Here is a 22,667-nt window from a genome sequence, read left to right as displayed (position 1 = left end):
ACAAAACACTTTCAAATCACCGCCTTAAGTAGATATTTCTTAATATCTCAAATCACCACCTTAAGTAGATATTTTTTGATATTCTACACAAAACACTCTCAAATCACTGCCTCAAGTAGATATTTCTTAATATTCTACACAAAACACTCTCAAATCACTTCCTCAAGTAGATATCTCTTAATATTATTTATAATATTCGCAATAAAATCACATTTTGAAATACGTATCTCCCAGTCTTAATATTCTACATAAACCATAGTTTAACAACCTTCTCAATTAATGTCTCGTTTATACGGTAGTATTAACGGAAAAGGTCCAGAACTAGAATTTAGAAAAGATGATAGAAAGACAAATGCTATTAAAGATTTGGGTAACTTTACCAATGTAATAGTTATTCACATAGAGTGAAGATAAGTTTCTGCATAATTTGAAGTATATACTGTTATTTAAAAACATTTTTCACCTCAATTTTGGTTTGGACATTTTAGGGAAAGCAAGGACTTCCGGGGCTGCCTGGTCTGCCTGGCTTGAAGGGCGACCATGGTATGGACGGTCTACCTGGTCTGAACGGTCTCAGTGGAGATAAGGGAGAGTCCGGTCTGGATGGTATCAAGGGTGAGAGAGGTCCAGTCGGACCACCTGGCCCAGCCGGTGTAAGTATTAACATAAAACAGAGTTGTATAAAGCTGCTAATTTACATAAACTTCTCATCTAGGACCTGTACAGTTAAATATGATAACATCAACAAATTTATATAAAATTTGTAACTGACATATATATAGTTTCTGATGTCAATTTGCTTCCCATCTAGGACGTGTACAGTGAAATATAATCCATAAATACATTAATTAGCAATCTTGACACAAAATCAGGATCATATTCTTGGCAATGAATATCATAATTGATAAAATGTGACCTTGTCTTTCTTTAGACCTAACTTTATGATTTTCCTATCAATAAACTGTAAGATTTGAAATGTTCACGACTCATTGGATGTTTTCGTGACACTTTAAAGTGTATTGTTTGTTTTCATTAATTGAAATTTACTACATTAAGATTAATCCAATATGAGGTTGTAACATTATAGAACCGTACTCAAAGGTTTCTTTTCTGTAGGGAATCGGCGGTGATGGTCCAGAAGGAGATAAAGGTGACAGAGGCCCACCAGGGCCCCGTGGTTTCCGTGGTGATGATGGCCGTACAGGACTTCCCGGCCCCTCTGGCCCTGTTGGCCCAGCTGGTGGATCTGGTATTCCAGGCCCTCCTGGCCCTCAGGGAGCTGATGGCAGGAAAGGAGAAAGGGGAGAGAGAGGAAATGTTGGTAGGTTATACACAGTAGACTTTTATATAGTAATCCGTGGTTCAAGTCAGATTTTGTCTTTCAAATTACAGTATGGCATCTCCATCTGTTGTTGTTTTTTCTTTCTTAATTTCTTTAGACCAAAGTTTTAGCTGTTGGATAGTGATAATTCCTAAAAAATTCTTTAGACCCATACTTTTAGCTGTTTGATAATGATAATTCCTAAAAAATTCTTTAGACCCAAAGTTTTAGCTGTTGGATAATGATAATTCCTAAAAAATTCTTTAGACCCAAAGTTTTAGCTGTTGGATAATGATAATTCCTAGAAAACTCTTTAGACCCAAGGTTTCAACTACAAAGTATCAAGGATATAATGATTCTTTTCAGAAAATCCTTTAGACCAAAGGTTTTAGCAGTTAGGTACCTGAGATTGAGAAAAAAATTCTTAGTAATAATGTTTACTCCGAAGTTTAGGATACATAGATCCCTGTCTCCTGTTATCAAACACCTGTGTACCATGTTGCCCAATGTTTGTATAATATCATTTAAACACTATTTTTCAGGATTACCTGGTATTGATGGTATCCCGGGACAATCAGGTATTCCTGGCGAGACCGGAGCAGTGGGTAGAAAGGGAGAGCCTGGTCAGAGTATACCAGGTGTGGACGGACCATTGGGACCCCCAGGACGTGATGGCATACCAGGATTGAAGGGAACCCAAGGTTTCCAGGGCCCACCAGGTCTTCCTGGAAATTCCACAATGGGACGTCCAGGTTTACCTGGACTTAAAGGAAACACTGGAACGAAAGGATTCCCGGGTCTTAACGGACGTAACGGTCTGCCTGGTTTACCTGGAATGAAGGGTAATGTTTAATTTGGCAGTTTTAATCATGATTTACTTATTACAATTGATACAAGAGAAACGTCCTTGTTCCTGATCTGAAATATGACCTTGTGACCTTGTGCTATTTTTAGGAGATAGAGGTGGATCCTGTAGTCAGTGTATGCCTGGTATGAAGGGTGACAAGGGATCGCCTGGTCTCAGTGGACTGCCTGGAACTTCTGGTCGCCGTGGTATCATTGGAGAGGCAGGAGAACGTGGTGTCCCTGGTGAGGATGGAGCCCCAGGTATCCCAGGAGCTAGTGGAGAAGTTGTAAGTGTTGCTTGGCAAACACAATATGTAACAAGTTTGAAACACTGATGGAAAGTCTCAATTTTGTGAGATGTCTTTTTATTTTACAAATGAGTACATTGAGTACAAAACATATTTTGGGATTTCATTTTTGTACCTCTTTTGTGTAATATATACTTCTTTGATGTTCGTGATATTCCATGGTAGTCTCCACTTTAAAAACATCACAAGTCTGAAGGGTTTGATCTGAATTGATTTAATAGTAGCCATAAGTATAAGGAAACCGGTGTTGTAGTGGCTACTTTTGGTAATACTAATGATGTCAATTAGGGGTGAACCAAACTAATTGAAGTATGAACAAATGCCTTTAAATACACTGCAGTACGAAGCAACCCTCGGCCAAAAGAGATATATAAATGTTAAAATTATTGTATTTTAAGGGTTAGATACTCAAAATTAATAGAAAAATGGGGGACAATTCATTAAAAGACAATTTTTTTAAATGTAATTGAACCTTATTCAAAATGCAGTGAAGGGTAAAAATTTTCCTGGTGGCTCTGAGGTGGGACCCTATAGTGGAATTATGGGTAAAATATGGTAGAAAAAAGCAACTGGCAAGGAACATTCTTGGGTAAAAGAAATTGAAGTCTATAAAAGGAAAGATGTGTCCCATTTGATAAAGTAGGAGAGGGCAGGGGGTGATCATTAAATGACTACCCTTAGGAATGGTTGGCCATATTACAAATAACTTGGCAAATTGTGTTCTCTTCCTGGAGTGGAGAAGAAGGGATATATGAGACACTGGAATCTTCCTTTGATAAGGGAATTTTCTGGCTCTAATACACTAACAAAATATTTAAACCTTTGTAATTTTAATTATTGTCTTGAAAAGCAATGTGAAGGTTGACTAAATGAAAGATCTTTTTGTTTTTAGGGTGACAGAGGTCTTCCCGGATTCTCTGGAATGAAGGGACAGAAAGGAGAGCAGGCTATTCTAGATCCAAACACAATTATTCAATGTAAGTCAAAGTCTTATAGTGTAAGTCAAGGTCATTATTGAATGAAAGTCAAGGTCACCAATAGAAAGTAAAGATCGACATCCAATATATGTCACTGTCATGGTCAAGTGTAATGCAAGGTCATTATCAAGTGTAATTTAAGGTCATCCTCAGGTGTAATTCAGATCATTATCAAGTGTAAGTCAAGGTCATTATCAAGTGTAAGTCAAGGTCATTATCAAGTGTAAGTCAAGGTCATTATCAAGTGTATTTCAAGGTCATTATCAAGTGTAATTCAATGTCATTATCAGGTGTAACTTAAGGTCATCATCAGGTGTAACTTAAGGTCATCATCAGGTGTAATTCAAGGTCACTATCAAATTTAAGTCAAGGTCATTGTCAGGTTAATTCAAGGTCATTATCAAATGTAATTCAAGCTTAAGTCTGTGTGAATTTCTCAGCATTTACCTAAGAAATTTATAAGCATTTATCTAAGAAATTTATTAGATTTTACCTAAGAAACTTAAGGATGTACCTGTGTCCTGTACCATGGATGTGGCTATTTTTCTTTGAAGATGACTTCCTTATAAATCTTGATACTCAGTGAAAGGGTGGACCTTAGATATAAATACCATGTAATCAATTATGTGATTTTCTTTCAGGTGAGAAAGGAGACACTGGTCTACCTGGAAGGGATGGATTGAAAGGATTTCCGGGACTTCCTGGGCCTACTGGTCCTGCTGGAATCTCTGGACTGCCAGGTCTGAAGGGAGACAAGGTATGCTGTCAGCCCAATGGAAACAATGTCTACCTTTGTTCACTTCAAACTTTTGTTTTCAGTTTAGATGGTGTATCATCAGTTCAATCCTTCAGCAATGGCCACTTTCAGTTGAATTAAGTTTCATGATCTTAATGTCTTTTCACATATCTACTTTCATGCCTTGAGAATTGTTCTTGAGAGAGTTATGCACAGTATCTAATGAAATAATACTGTGTTCCCTTGTAGGGTGACTCTGGCTTCCCAGGGCAGCCTGGACAATCAGGCTTACCAGGTTTGAAAGGAGAAATGGGAGGCAAGGGAGAGGCAGGCTTTGGATTGGCTGGACAAAAAGGTTCTCGTGGATTCCCTGGAGAGAACGGTCTTCCTGGTCTCCGTGGGTTGCAAGGACAGAGGGGAGTTCCAGGTATGTATTATATTTACGCACTAGCTTAACATTGAAAGAAAATTCAAGGAAATACAGATCCATTTACATTTTTCTAAAAACTTAGTTTCAACTGCTTTGAAGATTAGAATTTAATGAGAATGTGCATTACCTAAAGTTTGTCTTCTTGTATAAATGCTTGAAATCCTTTTCATCAACAATGTTTTAACCATCTCAGGAGAATCAATTGCCATCAATCCGGAAAACCTGAAAGGAGTCAAAGGAGAGCCAGGTCTTCCTGGAGTTCCAGGATTCCCCGGACAGGATGGGCTTCCAGGAATGAAAGGAGAGCGAGGTTTGTAAGCTACTCACAATCGTGAATATTTCTCAATTGCGTGTAAACAGTTCAGAATTGGGGATGAACTGTACTTAAAGAAAGCCTTTATATTTATTTGAAGAAATTTTGTTTGTATTACATTTATAACTTTCTTGTAAAACTTGCTACGATGTTCGTTTTTGTTAAAGTCAGGAAACCTTTGTCTGGGGTTTTTGTGGGGGAGGGGTGATTATCTATACCATTTAACAGGAAATGAAAATATATAACTTCCAGGCCTCACTAGATGCAAATTTGAAACACACTGAGTTAGGATACGATTTACATTTTAACCACAACTATTGGCACTAAACATTGTATCTATAATGTCCTTGGGTATCTCTCCCTTTTAACTTTGAATAAATATGTAAATGAAAAGAGTATGGATGAGGAAAACAAATATCACTGTTTATATTCACAGAATAATAAACACAATAGCAATATGGACTCTTTTCTAGGTTATCCAACATGATCGCCGGTCTGCATCCACGTTAACATTTCTTACATAACTCCAACCTTGCTCGATTCTACAAACATGCCATAGCTCCTGGCGGGATACTGATTTTCCTTTTAACTGAAATATCTTATCCTTGCTATTGATAATAGCTTATTAACCATATTTCATAATGTCCTCTTACAAATTTTTGTTCACAAATATAAGACAAGATTTCGCTACATTTAGCGATCACAAGGGACAATCCCAAACCATGTGATCATGCAGCCAAAATGTCAACTATTAACTTCTTGAAGTGCTTCTAGCATTGTGGTATATGTCACTAGAATATCAAAAAATATCAACATAAATTGAAGGAAAGTTTCTAAGAATGCTTCAAGGTTGTATGTTGTCGAGATTTTATTAAAAATTTTCAGGGTCTTTGGCCCTTTGATTTTTTTGTTTGTTTGTTTGTTGTTGTTTTTGTAAACAGACATGGCACTTAATATTTGTTCTGTTTGATACCCTTCAGTGTTGTACATCATGGTCATGAATTTAACATAATTTGTCTTACCTTAGGAACTGGTGGCCTGCCTGGCTTGAATGGTATCCCTGGTATGAAAGGAAACCGTGGAAACGATGGACTTCCAGGAGCAAGTGGACCAAGAGGTAAGTAATTGATGTCAGCGTCCCGCCCCCCGTATTGTTTTTAAAAAAAAGGAAAAAAAGGGGAAAAAAACTTATTTTTTCAACAATTATGAAACGAGTTTATCAGCTAATATTGATCACTCTTGTTGGCCCTGATGAAAGCCCACAATGGGTCTGAGTGGGGGAGGAAACTGTACCCAGGAGAAAACCCACAAGGTTGGACAGGTGACCCCACAAGGTTGGACAGGTGACCCCATAAGTCTGACTGGGGAATCGAACCCTGCCACTAAGTTGATAGGCAAGTGTTACTACTGTGCCACCTAACCACCCATTGTTATACCCATTGTTACACCCATGCATTGTTCTGATCCAGTTGTTATTTATATTACTTACAGGGCTGCCCGGTGGCCGTGGTGAACCTGGTCTGCCTGGCCCATCTGGACTGCCTGGATTTGATGGACCGAAAGGAGATGATGGACTCCCTGGTCTCGCTGGACTTAAGGGTAAGTTGTTTAAGATATTCATCATAGCAAAAATGTACTGATAGATGTGCTACATCTCCGACAAAGAACAATTATGACGATTGAAAGCACGAATAAGCTGTTGTATATATGTTTTATACAATACCAAAATTTACATACTTAACATTCCTACCGCCCTCCAACAGTTTCAGGAATCATTAATCTTTTAAATTTGAAGTGAATGAATTACTGATAGCATCCCATAGACATTCTATAATGCTTTACCTCTATATTTGTAATGTAACTATCAACCTTATAGGGGATTGAGGTGCGATTTATTTTAATTTGGTACATTTTCTATACCTTGGGCGACATTTTACACCTTTTTGTGACAAATGAGTAGTCCATGTATCAATGGAGTTTGACTGTCAGTGGTAGAGCAATTTTTAAAGGCATACTTTTTACAATTCTGGATTATTTACACAATAGATTGTTTTCTCTCACTAGAATTGCATCGCTCTGATTCAGTTGTATGTTTGAAATGAAAAATAACTTTCACTTCATTTCTGCAGGTGGACGTGGTCAACCTGGAATTCCTGGCAATGCTTTGGAAGGACGTAAGGGAGAGCCTGGACGCAACGGTATACCTGGGGAGAGAGGTCAATCTGGACCGCCAGGAGCAACAGGTAATGTACTTCTCCGATTAGATTTCTGTATTTATCCTCAAAGAAGGCACCTCTCCTAGAGTGAAAGTTAAGCATTAAATGGGAAGGGCTTATTTGTGATACCATTTTAGCTCATATTTAAATTGATGATTCTACAGAAATGAAAAAGAGGGCTTATTTGCAGGCAGGGGCTTATTTGCACATAAATCAATGTCAATTTTTTCCCAATGTTTCCTTGCTAGGTCTCCCCACACAAACAATATGTTAACAATGAATATTTAACATGTAAAGTGCCACATACAGTTTTGTTCTAAAATGGTATAGAATGCGAATTTATTGTAATCGGCCTGTGATTCATAAAATCACAGATTAAAATAATGCTTAACAATCATTATAGTCTTATTTAAATTTTCTATTTGATTGTGACATTTTTAAACAAAATGATACAACAGACTACTGTATTTCCGTGTCCACTATTTATGGGTAAGTCATCATTTCTGAACTTCCTTAAAAGCTTGATAACATTTACATTGTAGCAGGTAAACCATTATTAAGCAAAAGTTATCACTCTTTCTGTACAAACAGTAATCTTTCAAACAACAAATGGCTACCATATTTATAAGGGTACACCCAAACAATATATTTGACCTTTCTGACCTTCACCTTTTCTTACCTCCACCTTTCTGACCTTGTGTTTCCAGGTCTGCAAGGATTGTCAGGATTGCCAGGAATGAAGGGTGACTCTGGCTCTTCAGGATTACCAGGAATGGAAGGATTACCAGGAATGAAGGGCGAAAGGGGACAGGATGGAATTCCGGGAGAAAGGGGACAGGTCGGCCCAGAAGGATTACCTGGACTGCCAGGTCAGTAAGAGGTTCCACAGATTTTATTTAAACCCCTGTCATTTCATGATTGGGAGTAAATAGTGTTACCCTTGGCCATCATTTCATTATAACTCCTTTTCCCATCATTTTCTATATACAGATATAGAACTTAATTTGGTATGTAGTTGTATAATGATAATATGCAGGTCACATGTTCTGATTTGATTATGCCAAATATGGTCATTTTATTTTTTCCAAATGTATAGACAATTATTAATTATTTTCATAAAAATGATATTTCCAAAATCGGAGTCTTGCCTAATTCAACTAGGAATTGAGACAAAATCTCAAAAAAGTTTACCAAAAGTGTTGGATTTCCTGTTCACAATACATTGTTCCAGTCCTTCTTTTATGCCACTCAGTATTTGTTCTGAAAAGTTATGAACTTTTCCTTGGTAACTGGCAGCTCCAAATACCTGTCTTTCCCTAGATAAGTTTGTGTAATACTGTCTGACTTACCACGGAACAGGTGAACCTGGACAGAAGGGATCATCCGGACTTCCAGGTGTGAATGGACTTCCCGGCCAGAAAGGCCAGTCAGGAAATGATGGTACCCCAGGTCAGTCTGGTTTAACGGGTCTGGATGGCCCCCAGGGTCCCCCAGGACAACCAGGATCTGACGGACTCCCAGGACTGCCAGGTAAGAGGGCAAGCCAGGCAAGACAGACACTATGTTGATGGTTGGTGGTAGTCAAAAGTTGGAAATAAAATAAGAAATATCAATATCATTAATTTATCGTTAAATTTAACAGGATGCCAACATAACAGATGTCTTATTATGGTGGGTAATCAACAGCTTTCTGTATTTTGGAAAGCAGAAATCATTACCATCTTTATTTGTAAGACTTATTTTGGTTATCAGAACAAAAAATGTGTCAAAGTTTGTGTAGATGAACTTTGTCAGATAATTATCAAGTGTACTGTGTTATAACCCTGACTGTTAATAGGATGTTAAACAAAATAAACGTACAGCATTGTAAGGAATAGATTCAACCCACTACTCACAAATTATCTTTCCAGCTAACCAAAGAGTTTTCAATGGCCGATGTCCATCTTGGTCACTCGAGTGGTTGACACTAGAGTAAAGTGTAATGTTATTTCTCATTATGATAGGAGCCAAGGGCGACAGCGGTGTGGTAGGTTTCCCAGGAGAACCAGGACTGGACGGTGTTAATGGTCTAAATGGAGGAAAGGGAGAAAAGGGATTCGCTGGAGCTGCCGGAGTTCCAGGAACAGCCGGAGATCCAGGACGCCCTGGTGAGTCTTTCCCAAAATTTGAATTACTTCAGTAAATGAACTGTAGAGAAACACCAAATTACATGAATGAAGATATTATGATAGCATTGACTATGTTTGTGGTTCCATCTGATGAGCATCACATGGCATTTTCCTATTGCAGGATTCAAGGGAGACCAAGGTATCCCAGGATTCCCAGGTTTGGATGGTGCCCCAGGAGAGGACGGAGCTCCCGGTAGGAAGGGAGAGCGTGGACCAGGTGGAGAGGCAGGCTTGGTCGGAGAGCCAGGTCGAAATGGTACAGTTTCACTTTTCTGTTTCTAAGTACATTTATCATAGATCAATCGATTTGAATCCAAGTGAGTGATGAAATTTTTAATGTTTTACCCACCTACTATAGGGTTCTTAGAATCTGTTGTAATGACAGTTCTAGCACAAATTAGTATTCTTGGAACATTTTTGCCTCCATTTTATTCCTGACAAATACATAGAGAGCACAATGTAGTAATATCCCTGTAAGGATCTTACCTTTATTCAGGGAGAATTTTCAACAGTGCAAACTATTATTTTTGCTAGAATATTTCCAGGGCAAAAATTTTCCAATGTATAGTAGATAAACCTTTTTAGGTCACCTGAACAGCAGTCAAACATTTTTAGGTCACCTGAACAGCAGTCTCGTAGTGACGTTTTGCAATGGTCTTTTTGCCTGTCGTTGTACGTCATCTGTTAACTTTTCCTCGTGAACATGATAATTTGTTACCAACATGATAATTTCAGAAAATATGAAAGAATTTCCATAAAACTTGGTCTGCAGCTTTTTATCAGTAAGATCTTGCATGAGTAAGACAACCATGTCAATTTAGTTGTAACTTACAGAGTTATGGCCCTTTGTAGTTTTATTGCCATTGGCCCAAATATAAACAGATTTTCATGAAATTTGGTAGGAAGCTCTATATAAAAAGATGTCATATGAGTTCAAAAATCGTGCTGATTCAGCTGTTATTTTATTGCCGTTGGACTATGTGAACACGATAACCTGAGTAGTTATGAACGGATTTTCATGAAACTTAGTAATCAGCCTTATATCAATAAGATCTCAGATGAGTTCAATAATGGGATCAATTCATTTTCATATTAAGAGTTTTGGCCTTTTTGCTATTTTATTATCATTGGACCTTGTGAGCTTTAAGTCAATAAGATTGAGAAAAACATCCTTATTAGGACTCATCTGATGATTATAGTTATGACCCTTTGCATTTTGGGTCTCGGGTCATGATATTGAGCCAGTAGCACGCTGGGATGAAGGACTACCAAGTTTATTCAAATGAATTACCTCTGTTTATTTTCAAGGTCACAGGGGTTTAATATGTTCCATCTTAGTTTAAAACCAAAATCATCTGTCAGTATGCATGTGTATATCAAAACCTGGGTAACAGATAAGGCCATTTTTGTTATTTTTCATTTTCCAAATGTGAAAAACTTATTCAATTGTAAAGTGGAGTGTTTTTGTCTATGGGAAGTTTGAATTGAGGGTGATTAATGAATTGTAGGATTGGATGGAATTCCTGGAGAGAAAGGAGCGCCAGGATTTCCAGGAGTTGGTCTGCCTGGTCAAGATGGACGTTCAGGAGATGTTGGACTCCCAGGAGATCCAGGTCGTGACGGGCCTTCTGGCCAAAAGGGAGATGAAGGCATGCCAGGCTTCCCGGGTATGAAGGGAGAAAAGGTAACTATTGTGCTTCATTGTGTATTGTTTTATGGTATTACTTACAAATTATTTTCCAAATTTGAAGACTTCAGCATCGAAATTCTGATCTAAGAAAGAACCACTGTGTGGGACTCTTTCTTTTTATCTCTTACGGAAACACAATGCCCCTCGAGGTAGTAATCGAGACACAACGTCCCTCGAGGTAGTAATCGAGACACAACGTCCCTCGAGGTAGTAATCGAGACACAATGCCTCTCGAGGTAGTAATCGAGGTAGTAATCGAGACACAATGCCCCTCGAAGTAGTAATCGAGACACACCACCCCTCGAGGTAGTAATCGAGACACAATGCCCCTCGAGGTAGTAATGGAGACACAACGCCCCTCGAGGTAGTAATCGAGACACAATACCCCTCGAGGTAGTAATCGAGACACAATACCCCTCGAGGTAGTAATCCAGACACAATGCCCCTCGAGGTAGTAATCCAGACACAATGCCCCTCGAGGTAGTAATCCAGACACAATGCCCCTCGAGGTAGTAATCCAGACACAATGCCCCTCGAGGTAGTGATCGAGACACAACGCCCCTCGAGGTAGTAATCGAGACACAACGCCCCTCGAGGTAGTAATCGAGACACAACGCCCCTCGAGGTAGTAATCGAGACACAACGCTCCTCGAGGTAGTAATCGAGACACAACGCCCCTCGAGGTAGTAATCGAGACACAACGCCCCTCGAGGTAGTATCGAGACACAACGCCCCTCGAGGTAGTAATCGAGACACAACGCCCCTCGAGGTAGTAATCTAGACACAATGCCCCTCGAGGTAGTAATCGAGATACAACGCCCCTTGAGGTAGTAATCGAGACACAACGCCCCTCGAGGTAGTAATTCAGACACAACGCCCCTCGAGGTAGTAATCGAGACACAATACCCCTCGAGGTAGTAATCGAGACACAACGCCCCTCGAGGTAGTAATCGAGACACAACGTCCCTCGAGGTAGTAATCGAGACACAACGCCCCTCGAGGTAGTAATCGAGACACAACGCCCCTCGAGGTAGTAATCGAGACACAACGCCCCTCGAGGTAGTAATCGAGACACAACGCCCCTCGAGGTAGTAATCGAGACACAACGCCCCTCGAGGTAGTAATCGAGACACAATGCCCCTCGAGGTAGTAATCGAGACACAAGCCCCTCGAGGTAGTAATCGAGACACAACGCCCCTCGAGGTAGTAATCGTTAAAATCCTGAGGAACCAACGGTAGATTTGATAGTATACAAGATGTCTCACTTCATAACCTGGATTTTCTGGTGAGACTCTAATATGCTATCATATCCATCGTTGGTTTGTCAGGACTCTAACGATTTCTACCTTGAAGAAGGTGCCTCCACAAGATATTTATGTGATGATTTTTCTGAGATGCTTACCATATTTTCGTTATGTTGATGAGAAGTTTTTTCATTGGAGGTATTTATCTATATGAATATTTTCCACACAAAATCACTTGTAGTACACAGGATATGTATATTACAGGGATCTGGTGGGCTACCAGGAATTCAGGGACCATCTGGAATGGATGGCCTCCCCGGAATGAAAGGTAATGGACTTTTAAAAAGTTAACTAACAACTCTGTAGGATTGATCACTACAAGGTTGAAGGTTGATAAGTATAAATTATTTTCAAAATAAGGACAATTATGGTATAATTCAGATTGTTTGTCTGTTTATTATTAAAGCTAAATTACTATTACAATTTAAACCATATGTGGTATAAGGCAAATTAATTACAATAAATTTCCAACATATTCCAACCGTTGTCAGTTTGAGGTCAAACATCACCGGTGAACAGTAGATCAGTTCCTTTATTTGTTTTACAGGAAACACTGGACTGAATGGTTTGCCAGGTTTTGCTGGATCTAAGGGCTCTAAGGGAACTGCTGGCTTTGCTGGTGTCCCAGGAGGTGCCGGACGACCAGGACCTCCAGGACCAGCCGGACCCCCTGGCTTCCCCGGACTTAAGGGTGAACGAGGTGTCACAGGAGAGCCTGGCCGTGAAGGTAGATATAAAAAAAGGAGGGGCTGACAGAATTAAAATAAAAAGGGAGTGACTGAAAGAATCAAATAAAAAAGGAAGGGGCTGCAAGAATTATGTAAAAAAAAAGTGAGGGAGAGACAGAATGAAAAAATAAGGGGAGTGAGAAACAGAATAAAAAATAAAAAAGGGAGGGAGCTGACAGTATTGTAAGGCTCACTCGAGGCCAGTCTCTTTGAACAAACATATAATCTTACCTGTCTGTAAGGCCAAAATAGATAAACATGGCAACCTGTCTGTAAGGCCAAATTAGATAAACATGGCAACCTGTCTGTAAGGCCAAATTAGATAAACATGGCAACCTGTCTGTAAGGCCAAATTAGATTAACATGACAGCCTGTCTGTAAGGCCAAAATAGATAAACATGGCAACCTGTCTGTAAGGCCAAATTAGATTAACATGACAGCCTGTCTGTAAGGCCAAAATAGATAAACATGGCAACCTGTCTGTAAGGCCAAATTAGATTAACATGACAGCCTGTCTGTAAGGCCAAAATAGATGAACATGGCAATTACAGATCTGTGACCAGAGGTCCATGATATTTGGTTTCCACTAGAAACAGAAAAAAGGTGTCTTTATACAGAGGTCTATATATAATTTTAATATGATAACAGATGGTCTTAATAGACAGTTTTTTGTTGTATACAGGTGGTCGTAAGTGTACTTTTGGCTGTATTGGTCATCAAAATGATGCAGAAATATAAAATTCATTTTGGCTATTTTTGTAAGATGTGATTTTTCTTTACAGGAAATCCCGGTTTATCTGGGCAGAAGGGAAATTCAGGTCTGCCTGGATTTGATGGTCGTCCTGGACAGAAGGGACAGGATGGTCTGCCCGGAATACCCGGACTAAAAGGTGTGATACAATCATTCAAGTTATTGTTCATCAAAATCAGATTATAGTGTAAACGTACATATTTTAGCAGTAGTCTTATTTTAGCACTTGTCTTGTAGAAAGCCTGCTAATTTAACATGGTGTTAATAGCAGTTTCTATATATTGTTATCTACGAAAAGTACTGTGGGTGTAGCAATGCATCGTTGCACTAATTTGTTTGAATTAATTTGTGTACCAAAATTAAAATTTTCAAAATAAATATTTGCTGTATTTCCTCTACTCTTTCACCTAAAACTGCCAAAACTGGTTTTTGTCAAACCGTGTTTTTACTCTACAGTAACGGGCTTGGATACCAAATTTTAGGTGCTTATGCCACACTGGTTACAGTACATGAGTATCACATACAGTATCTTGTCTCATGCTCCAGTATATACTGAGTTATCTCCCTTTGTTTATAATGATACAAAAGTTAGGAAGTAAGATTACAGACAACCTTTAATACTTTAAATTGTATCAGTAGTTTTCTTAAGGGATCTGGGGGTTTTATACTGCAAAAATTGCATGTTTTAACAAAGTTTTTATACTGAATGTAAATGTTTTGTTTATCAGGAGACGGGGGAGATCGCGGTCTGCCAGGTGTTGATGGACGTCCAGGACTTTCAGGCATAAAGGGAGAGACAGGTAACAATCTCTATACATTTATGTTTGAATAAAGTTTGGTAGTAATTTGTATTTTGTCACATTTATCATGGTAAAAAAAACTGTCAGAAATACTGTAAAATAAGAAAAAAAAACTATATATATTATCTCAGGATATCACATAATATAAGATTTTAGGGAACACTAAAACAATTTTCATGACGTGTAATTTTGTCACAATTTGATGTGGACAGGTGTGAGTGGACGACCAGGGTTTAAGGGTGAGCCTGGACGCTCCTCAGCAGGTATCAAGGGAAACCAGGGACCAAGAGGACCATCAGGACTTAATGGGCTGCCTGGCATGAAGGGAGAAGCAGGTACGAACTGGACATTTATTGTGTAGAATTGTCTCCGATTAGGTAAGGTCAAATAAAGGGTCAAGTAAGATACAGAGTCAAATATAGGGTCAAGTAAGAAACAAAGGTCAAATATAGGGTCAAGGGAAACACAGGGGTCAATCAGTGTCAAGTAAGAAATGGAGGTTAATTATAGCCCAACATAAGAAATTAAGGTCAAACATGGGGTCGAACAATGAACAGGGGTCAAACATGGGGTCATGTAAGAAATGGAGGTCAAACATGGAGTCATGTAAGAAATGGAGGTCAAACATGGGGTCGAAAATCAACAGGGTCAAACATGGAGTCAAGTAAGAAATGGAGGTCAAACATAAGGTTAACAGTCAACAGGGTCAGCATTGGGTCAAATAAGAAATGTAGGTCATGTAAGAAATGGAGGTCAAACACTTGATGAAGTATTCAGCAAAGATCAAGCATTATGTCTGATAATTATTGGTGGTTATATAGAGGTAGTGGTGGTGATATGTTAGGGTGATGCGTTCGTGTTTGATTTGCCTGAAAGAAGGTAAGCAACAGTGTTTAATGAAGATTAATAAAAACTTTATTAAGCTACATTTATATTCAGAACTTTAATTGAAATTGAATTTTTGTAATCAGGAGCTGTTGGCCGTGACGGACTACCTGGAATGAAGGGAGATCGTGGTGAGGATGGCATTGGACTTTCTGGAGCTAAAGGAGAACCAGGATTCACCGGAGTTCCAGGTAAGAATGTAGCATGGCTGGATGTGGGTGGCCAGGTAGCTCAAATGGTTATAACGTATACCTCGAGTTTGGAGGTCCCAGTTTCAAGTCCCAGTCTAGGCAAATTAGCTTGATGGTTAGAACATGTGTCTAGACATTTGGAGTTCCCGATTTTGAGTCCTAGTCTCATTTTTTTCTTTCTTGGCATTCAAAAAAAGTACCACCAGATGGTATAGAGTCTCATGTGACTTTCAGTAAAAAACCCAGTAAATTAATGTTTCATACATTGATCTGAACAGGAGAACCAGGAATCCGCGGACAGTCAGGAGAAGACGGATCACCTGGTGTCCCTGGTGCCAAGGGTGGCCAAGGTGAACGAGGCTTCCCAGGACTACCTGGAATGAAAGGAAACGTTGGACCATCAGGTCCTCAAGGTAAGGGTTGCTGGAGCTACTTTCCTAGTACAAAGTAATGTGTTCAATGGAAATGGTATATATATGACCTTGATCAATAATCAGTTGGTGAGGATATTTCATAGAAAAATTAAACCCTGATGTATTTTATTTGTCAATAAATTTTAGGTAAATGTTGTCTCTGGCTTCTTGCATATCCACAATCATCATTTGGTAATAGAATTAATTTTATGTTTTTATGTACAGGTGAGTCTGGACTTCCTGGATCATTTGGACAGAAGGGTAGTCCAGGACAACCAGGACCTGCCGGATTCCCAGGAACTCCAGGATTAAAGGGTGAATCTGGACGCACTGGATTCCCAGGAGCCCCTGGAGATAGAGGCGAGTACATATTACTTATCGACATATTAACCATGACAGTTTGAAGGTCATATATATCATACTTCTAGGTCACTGTTCTTCCTTGATGGTTCCTTGAAGTCTTAATTTGTGTCCTATGTATGAAGGCAATCTGTCATGCTTCAACGCTATATTTACTCTGTATGTCATTTCAGTGTTATAGAGATCTTGTTGCCAGGCAAAGTTATATTAAAGCATCTATATGTTGTATCTGCTTAGAAAGGTCATTTTATGGAAAAGAATAATCAAAATGATTAAATCTGTGAAATATGGAACATATTTTATTTAAAGCATATTAACAACGTTTGTATTGATAAAACTTTAATGCTTCTGTTGTTATGTGAACAGGTCTGCCTGGTTTTAATGGTACTAAGGGAGAACGTGGACCACCTCCAATAATACCCGATAGGCTTCTACAGCCAGGTGCCCCGGGAGAAAAGGGTGAGCGTGGTCAGAATGGCCTGCCTGGCGTAGATGGTCGGCCCGGAGAACCTGGACTTATGGGTAAGTTATGGAATACTGTTAAGGTAAAGATTATACCAGGATTTTATCAAAGAGCATTTCACTTTCAAAACTTTCAACTTAATTATAAATGTACTCATTGCTGTTTCTGTATATTATTTTCTTGTGTATGAATTATGACCTGACCTTTCCTAGTTGACCCCTTACCTGAATTGACCTTTGTTTACAGGATTCAAAGGAGAGAGGGGACCAAGAGGAGAAGATGGACTTAACGGTTTCCCAGGCCAGAAGGGTGACTCTGGGGCTCGAGGATTCCCTGGTGTTCGAGGAAGTGATGGACTCCGTGGTATGTGATGGGAATCTTAATCAAAACTTTAGCAATTTTAATATCGACTTCAAGAGATAGTCAAATGGATAGTGTAATCATTAGGTATCTCTCTCTCATATCAAAATTTAGTAACTTCTCATTAATATGAAAAGAAATGTTATTCAGATATTGACTTTTAAGCCAAAGATCTTAGTAATGAATCTACACTTTGTCCTGAAATTCTAAAACTGAATTTCTAAATTCATGCTTCAACGACAAAAAAACAGATGTTTTCATGTTTTCGACATCTTTCAAACTCGGTTTTTATTCACTGTTTGAGTAAACTATATACATCTCTCCAAAACCAGAAGTTATAGGATGATTGTGGCATTAATCTTAAGTCTTTGTTTTCATTACTAGGACCCCGTGGATCTGAGGGACCTGTCGGAGAGCCAGGACTGCCCGGACTTACACCTCCATCAGGCTTTATGATGGTGAGACACAGTCAAACCATCGACACACCCCAGTGTCCACTCGGACTGACTCCATTGTGGACTGGTTACAGTTTGTTATACATTGAAGGGAACGAGCGCTCACAACACCAAGATCTTGGTATGTTGATCAAAATCTAGCTTAAGTTACAAGAACTCAGTGAGCTATTTAAACAAAAGAATAATCTGTAACTTTCTTGGTACAGAAATGATCTTTTACTTTTGTGGTACAGAAATGATCTTTTACTTTTGTGGTACAGAAATGATCTTTTACTTTCTACATGATACTTCAAATACTTTAATGATTGTTGGATACTTGTTACTGAATTATTCATGATAAATTATATATAGAACTTCGGTATTGTTCTTTTGAATCTTTTTGATTGAAAGCTAAAGCATTTGTAAAAAGATGCTGTTGATATTCAAGACTGTACAAAACTCAATGATGTTCTCCAACTAAAACACCTTACCTTAATGACCTTTGACCTTCTTTGTTTCTGTGGACACGTTGACTTTAAAGATCTTTGACCTTCTCTGAATTACTTTGCACACATGGCTTGAAGTTCACCTTAGACGCATTGCCTAAAATGGTCTTTGGTGTTCCTTTTTACCTTGGACATATTGCCTGAAATGACCTTTGACCTTCATTTGTTTGTTAGGTCTTGCCGGATCCTGTATGAGGAGGTTCAGTACCATGCCATTCCTTTTCTGTAATACAAACAACGTTTGTAACTATGCTAGCCGTAACGATAAATCCTATTGGCTGGCAACCAATGCCAACCTTCCCATGATGCCTGTTGGAGGACAGACTCTATCCGAGTACATCAGTAGATGTGTGGTGTGTGATGCCCCATCGAACGTCATTGCCGTCCATAGCCAAACGCTTAGTATACCAGACTGTCCAACAGGCTGGAACGGTCTCTGGATCGGATACAGTTTTGCCATGGTAAGCCTCTTACTGCAAACCCTGCCTTAAAATATCATTGTTTAAAACTAGAACAATTTAAAAATAAAACCAGTTATATAATAGTACAAAAGACAATTGTTTTTAATGGAATATTTAATTAATGTAAATACATTGTAAATGTTTTTACCTTTTTTTCTCTCAATTTTTTCTTGATTTCTTTTTATGCCTCATGAATAATAAATGTTGTTGTCTTTCCACAGCACACCGGATCTGGTCCAAGTGGAGGTGGCCAGTCTCTGTCCAGCCCAGGAAGTTGTCTGGAAGACTTCAGGTCCACACCTTTCATCGAGTGTAATGGCGCCCAGGGCACCTGTCACTTCTATGCTAACAAATTCAGCTTCTGGCTGACCACCATTGATAGAGGAGCAGAATTTTCACAACCCCAGCAAATGACACTTAAAGCAGGGTCTCTTAGGACCAGAGTCAGTCGATGCCAAGTCTGTATGAAATTAGTGTAGGGCTTCTTTGATACCTAAAAATTAATGGATGTTAGAATTATTTTTAATCTATCAAAAAATACTTTAAAGCTTGCGTTGATCATGATGAAATGTTAACGATTATGATTAGATGCTGAATGCGGTTGTGTCTACTTCATGCGTTCGCTGGTAAAACCAAATTGTGCCTTATAACCAGTAATCGGTACCAATGGGTGCCTATCATTTCTTTTTATAACATTATCTTAGCATCAATTTTTCTTGAAATGCAAGTTTTGATGAAGATATTATAAATTGTCTGTTTATGTTGTGTCTGTGTGTATATGTAGCTGTTTTTGTCTGGGGTGGGAGGAAGGGGTTTAATATGGTGAGGGAATTCAGTGTAACCACACATGATGGGAAACTTCATCATATGGAGGTAAAAAAATCACTAGTCAAAGGATACCTTAATGAAGTTAACATGTCTTTGTCCGGCATCATAAGCACAGCCCTTGATTTGTGTTGGTCTCTATAACGATGGCGTTCCTATACTGGATCATGTGTACAGAATATAGCCAATTACAATGTTTCCGTTGTGTTCTATGAAAGTCGATGTTGAAGAATCTATGCAATTTGACATGTATATGTACAATGAGTTTAGATGGATGTATAAACAAAGTTTGAGTGAGCTATCATCACCACATTTTATAGTATTTATAAGAAAACATTTTTTTGGAATTAATTATCGGTAAATAATCTATGCAGGATATTGTTAATTGCTATATTGAAAATGTTACAGTTTTAAACAACTGATTTGGGCGAATGAAAGTTTTTTTGTTGTACTTGTAAGGAAATACTCACCAAGATTTATATGAATAACTGAATTTTTATTATAGAATTTTTATACTAGTCCTACATGTTTACGATGAGCCCTCAAATTGTTTAAGAAGTATAATTTTGTAGCATATATATACATGAATGGGGGGGTTTTAACACTTTTCCTAGTCACCTTTATTAGTTTAATGAACAAAGTATATTTTACACAAATACTTTAACCTGTGTTCTACAAATCTCTGTATTCTGTATTTGTAGGTGCTTTTTACATGCATTATTGTGTTCGAGATTTTTTTTACTTTATTTTGCATTAATCCTTAAACCCCTGATTTCCAGGATGGACTATTCCATCTGTAAACCATAGTTAAGTTCATTTTGGTAGTCAGGGTGGGATTGCATATTGTAGTTCTAAAATAGACATGACATGCTCAACACCTAGCATGGATAGGCTGTGTTTTGTGCTGATGTGGTCCCCCTAAGCCAGACTGTTGGGATATTCCTGATGTGGTCCCCCTAAGCCAGACTGTTGGGATATTCCTGATGTGGTCCCCCTAAGCCAGACTGTTGGGATATTCCTGATGTGGTCCCCCTAAGCCAGACTGTTGGGATATTCCTGATGTGGTCCCCCTAAGCCAGACTGTTGGGATATTCCTGATGTGGTCACCCTAAGCCAGACTGTTGAGATATTCCTGGAGGTTTAATTGGTTTCTCTAGGGTGTAATGTATTATAACACATCATACAACAAAAACTTTAGTTTTAAATTTTTTAATTCAGATAGTTATAATTTGATAAAAAAATTATCGCTCAAATGCATTCAGTCCATAAATGTGGAGTCCAAAAAGGGTCCAGACTGAGAATTGTTGGACTTGCCACCAAAACTGTTTAAAATTTTGCCTTTTCTCACCTCAAGACTTGCCAATATATCTCCAAGAATCCATTTTGCAACCAAACTGGATGACCACAAAAGATACATATTTTTTTGTAAAGATGGTACATTTCTTCCCATAGTCACAATAAATGTCTGTGTGTAGGCTGCACAAAACAAGCTTGTCCATGCTGATCATGTGACTAAAACGTCACCGTGAATTCATTGTGCCAACCAATCAGAGAGATCCATTGGGTGTAAGCTGACTCCTTAAGGAAACTTGCACCCTTGGTCTTCCTGTACTAGTTTGATAATTTTGTATCTCATTGCGAATTCTAACTATGAAACTGCTGGACATTTAAAAATAAAATTCAGTTTACTTGGATATTGGTGTTGGTAGTTTTTGTTCGTGTGGAGTGTTGAAATTCTTATCTCGTTATAAATGATTGGTCAGCTGTTATTTATCTCAATATTGAAAAAGCTGGGGTTTCCCGCAATGTTAATTTCTCATACATGTAGGTGTTGGCCTAAAGAATGTTTTTACCCTCAGAGACCACTCACCGATACATTGCTTTGTGACATCAAATGTTGGTTCCCTTGGCTATATACATTTAACCCAAATTAATCTATGATGCCTTGCCTGATTAACTAATTACGTAACTAACATTCTAAGCTAAGAACGCAGATTATCACAAAACTTAGAAATAATTATTTATTATAACGAAATTGGAAAGTTTGAAATATAAACAACAAAATACCAAAACAGTAAGTATATCGCCGATGATATTTATTTTAAAGCATTTTGTAAAACTAAAACAAAAGACAACTTTCTTGTCAACTAATGACATTTTGAATTTGGCTTTGATGTGTGTTACCCCAATGACTTGGTGAACGAGAGCGGACATAACAGACAAGGACTTGGTGAACGAGAGCGGACATAACAGACCACCCTGTTACACTCCTAACCTTTATGTACACATCCGTCTTTCCTGATATATATAACCGGCAGCACGCATATAAGTAATGTCGACATGTGGGCCACGTCCTTACATGACCATCACTTTGAATTATAATCAGGGCGTTAAATGCTATATATACTTTAGTATAATATGTAACCTGACCGACAGTGACTAAACAAATCTTTCAACAATATACCCCATATACCCCAATCTTATTGTTCTTTAGACATAACTTTTTGTATTTTCTTCCATGTCCATGATTTTAAATATTTTATCAAATTGCTTCCATCCTATTTATAAAATCGTGTCTGACGGAGACTTTAAACACCTAATACAATACCGTTCTCACAATGAGAGATATACGTGTAGGTACGGGTTGTAAAGTTGTCTTTAGGAGAGACATTGAAACAAAGAAATCTGATAGACACAAGAAGTCCCAGCACAATTTGTCGTCTGAAGTTTTACAAGCAGATGGCAATAACTTTACTGATGATCAAGAGATTGACGTGTGCGCAGTTTTCCAAGAATTATCCGAAACGAAGCCGCAACCTGAAGATCAAAACGTCGGTATTGAAATAATATCGATGTTGAAATAATATTTGACGGAACATCCCATTATTATCCATACATCGCACGCTAAATGCAAATTATGTATGAAGAGTTTCAATAAAAACTTCACCATTTTGCCCAAGCGTGCACAGCACCAACTTCTTTTTCATCACAAACTGGTGTCCATCATTTTTTGAGATATCGCATATGCTAACAAAGCAGGAGTCTTCCTTTACTCTGCGTTTCTCCTCTCTGGATGAAACAGATTATAAAGTATGGACAGGATGGTCAAGAATACAGTTTCTATATATAGAATTCTTTCACATTGTACACCTCAAACCACGAGGATGCATTACTGTGGTTC

The 22,667-nt window shown here is 38.4% G+C and overlaps 1 protein-coding gene across 2 annotated transcripts in view; it reads left to right on the top strand.

Annotated features, from left to right (window-relative positions):
* Positions 1-21,180, top strand: part of LOC117342126 (collagen alpha-2(IV) chain-like) — a 66,106-nt gene extending 44,926 nt beyond the window's left edge. For both annotated transcript variants that reach the window (XM_033904136.1, XM_033904135.1), the window contains 29 exons: positions 489-653; positions 1,117-1,321; positions 1,864-2,163; positions 2,276-2,454; positions 3,368-3,452; positions 4,094-4,209; positions 4,438-4,615; positions 4,812-4,928; positions 5,959-6,048; positions 6,423-6,530; positions 7,061-7,174; positions 7,855-8,016; positions 8,507-8,677; positions 9,151-9,294; positions 9,437-9,571; positions 10,824-10,999; positions 12,514-12,577; positions 12,857-13,036; positions 13,820-13,927; positions 14,517-14,588; positions 14,801-14,923; positions 15,560-15,664; positions 15,943-16,077; positions 16,303-16,437; positions 16,804-16,959; positions 17,147-17,263; positions 17,645-17,836; positions 18,375-18,661; positions 18,883-21,180. In XM_033904136.1, coding sequence (XP_033760027.1) covers positions 489-653; positions 1,117-1,321; positions 1,864-2,163; positions 2,276-2,454; positions 3,368-3,452; positions 4,094-4,209; positions 4,438-4,615; positions 4,812-4,928; positions 5,959-6,048; positions 6,423-6,530; positions 7,061-7,174; positions 7,855-8,016; positions 8,507-8,677; positions 9,151-9,294; positions 9,437-9,571; positions 10,824-10,999; positions 12,514-12,577; positions 12,857-13,036; positions 13,820-13,927; positions 14,517-14,588; positions 14,801-14,923; positions 15,560-15,664; positions 15,943-16,077; positions 16,303-16,437; positions 16,804-16,959; positions 17,147-17,263; positions 17,645-17,836; positions 18,375-18,661; positions 18,883-19,140 — 4,377 coding nt within the window. In that variant the 3' untranslated portion in view covers positions 19,141-21,180. The remainder of the gene's footprint in view (positions 1-488; positions 654-1,116; positions 1,322-1,863; positions 2,164-2,275; positions 2,455-3,367; positions 3,453-4,093; positions 4,210-4,437; positions 4,616-4,811; positions 4,929-5,958; positions 6,049-6,422; positions 6,531-7,060; positions 7,175-7,854; positions 8,017-8,506; positions 8,678-9,150; positions 9,295-9,436; positions 9,572-10,823; positions 11,000-12,513; positions 12,578-12,856; positions 13,037-13,819; positions 13,928-14,516; positions 14,589-14,800; positions 14,924-15,559; positions 15,665-15,942; positions 16,078-16,302; positions 16,438-16,803; positions 16,960-17,146; positions 17,264-17,644; positions 17,837-18,374; positions 18,662-18,882) is intronic.
* Positions 21,181-22,667: the final 1,487 nt, after the last annotated feature.

Source organism: Pecten maximus, chromosome 14, assembly GCF_902652985.1.
Source record: "Pecten maximus chromosome 14, xPecMax1.1, whole genome shotgun sequence".
NCBI lineage: Eukaryota > Metazoa > Mollusca > Bivalvia > Pectinida > Pectinidae > Pecten > Pecten maximus.
This window is presented reverse-complemented; position numbering and strand designations above follow the sequence as displayed.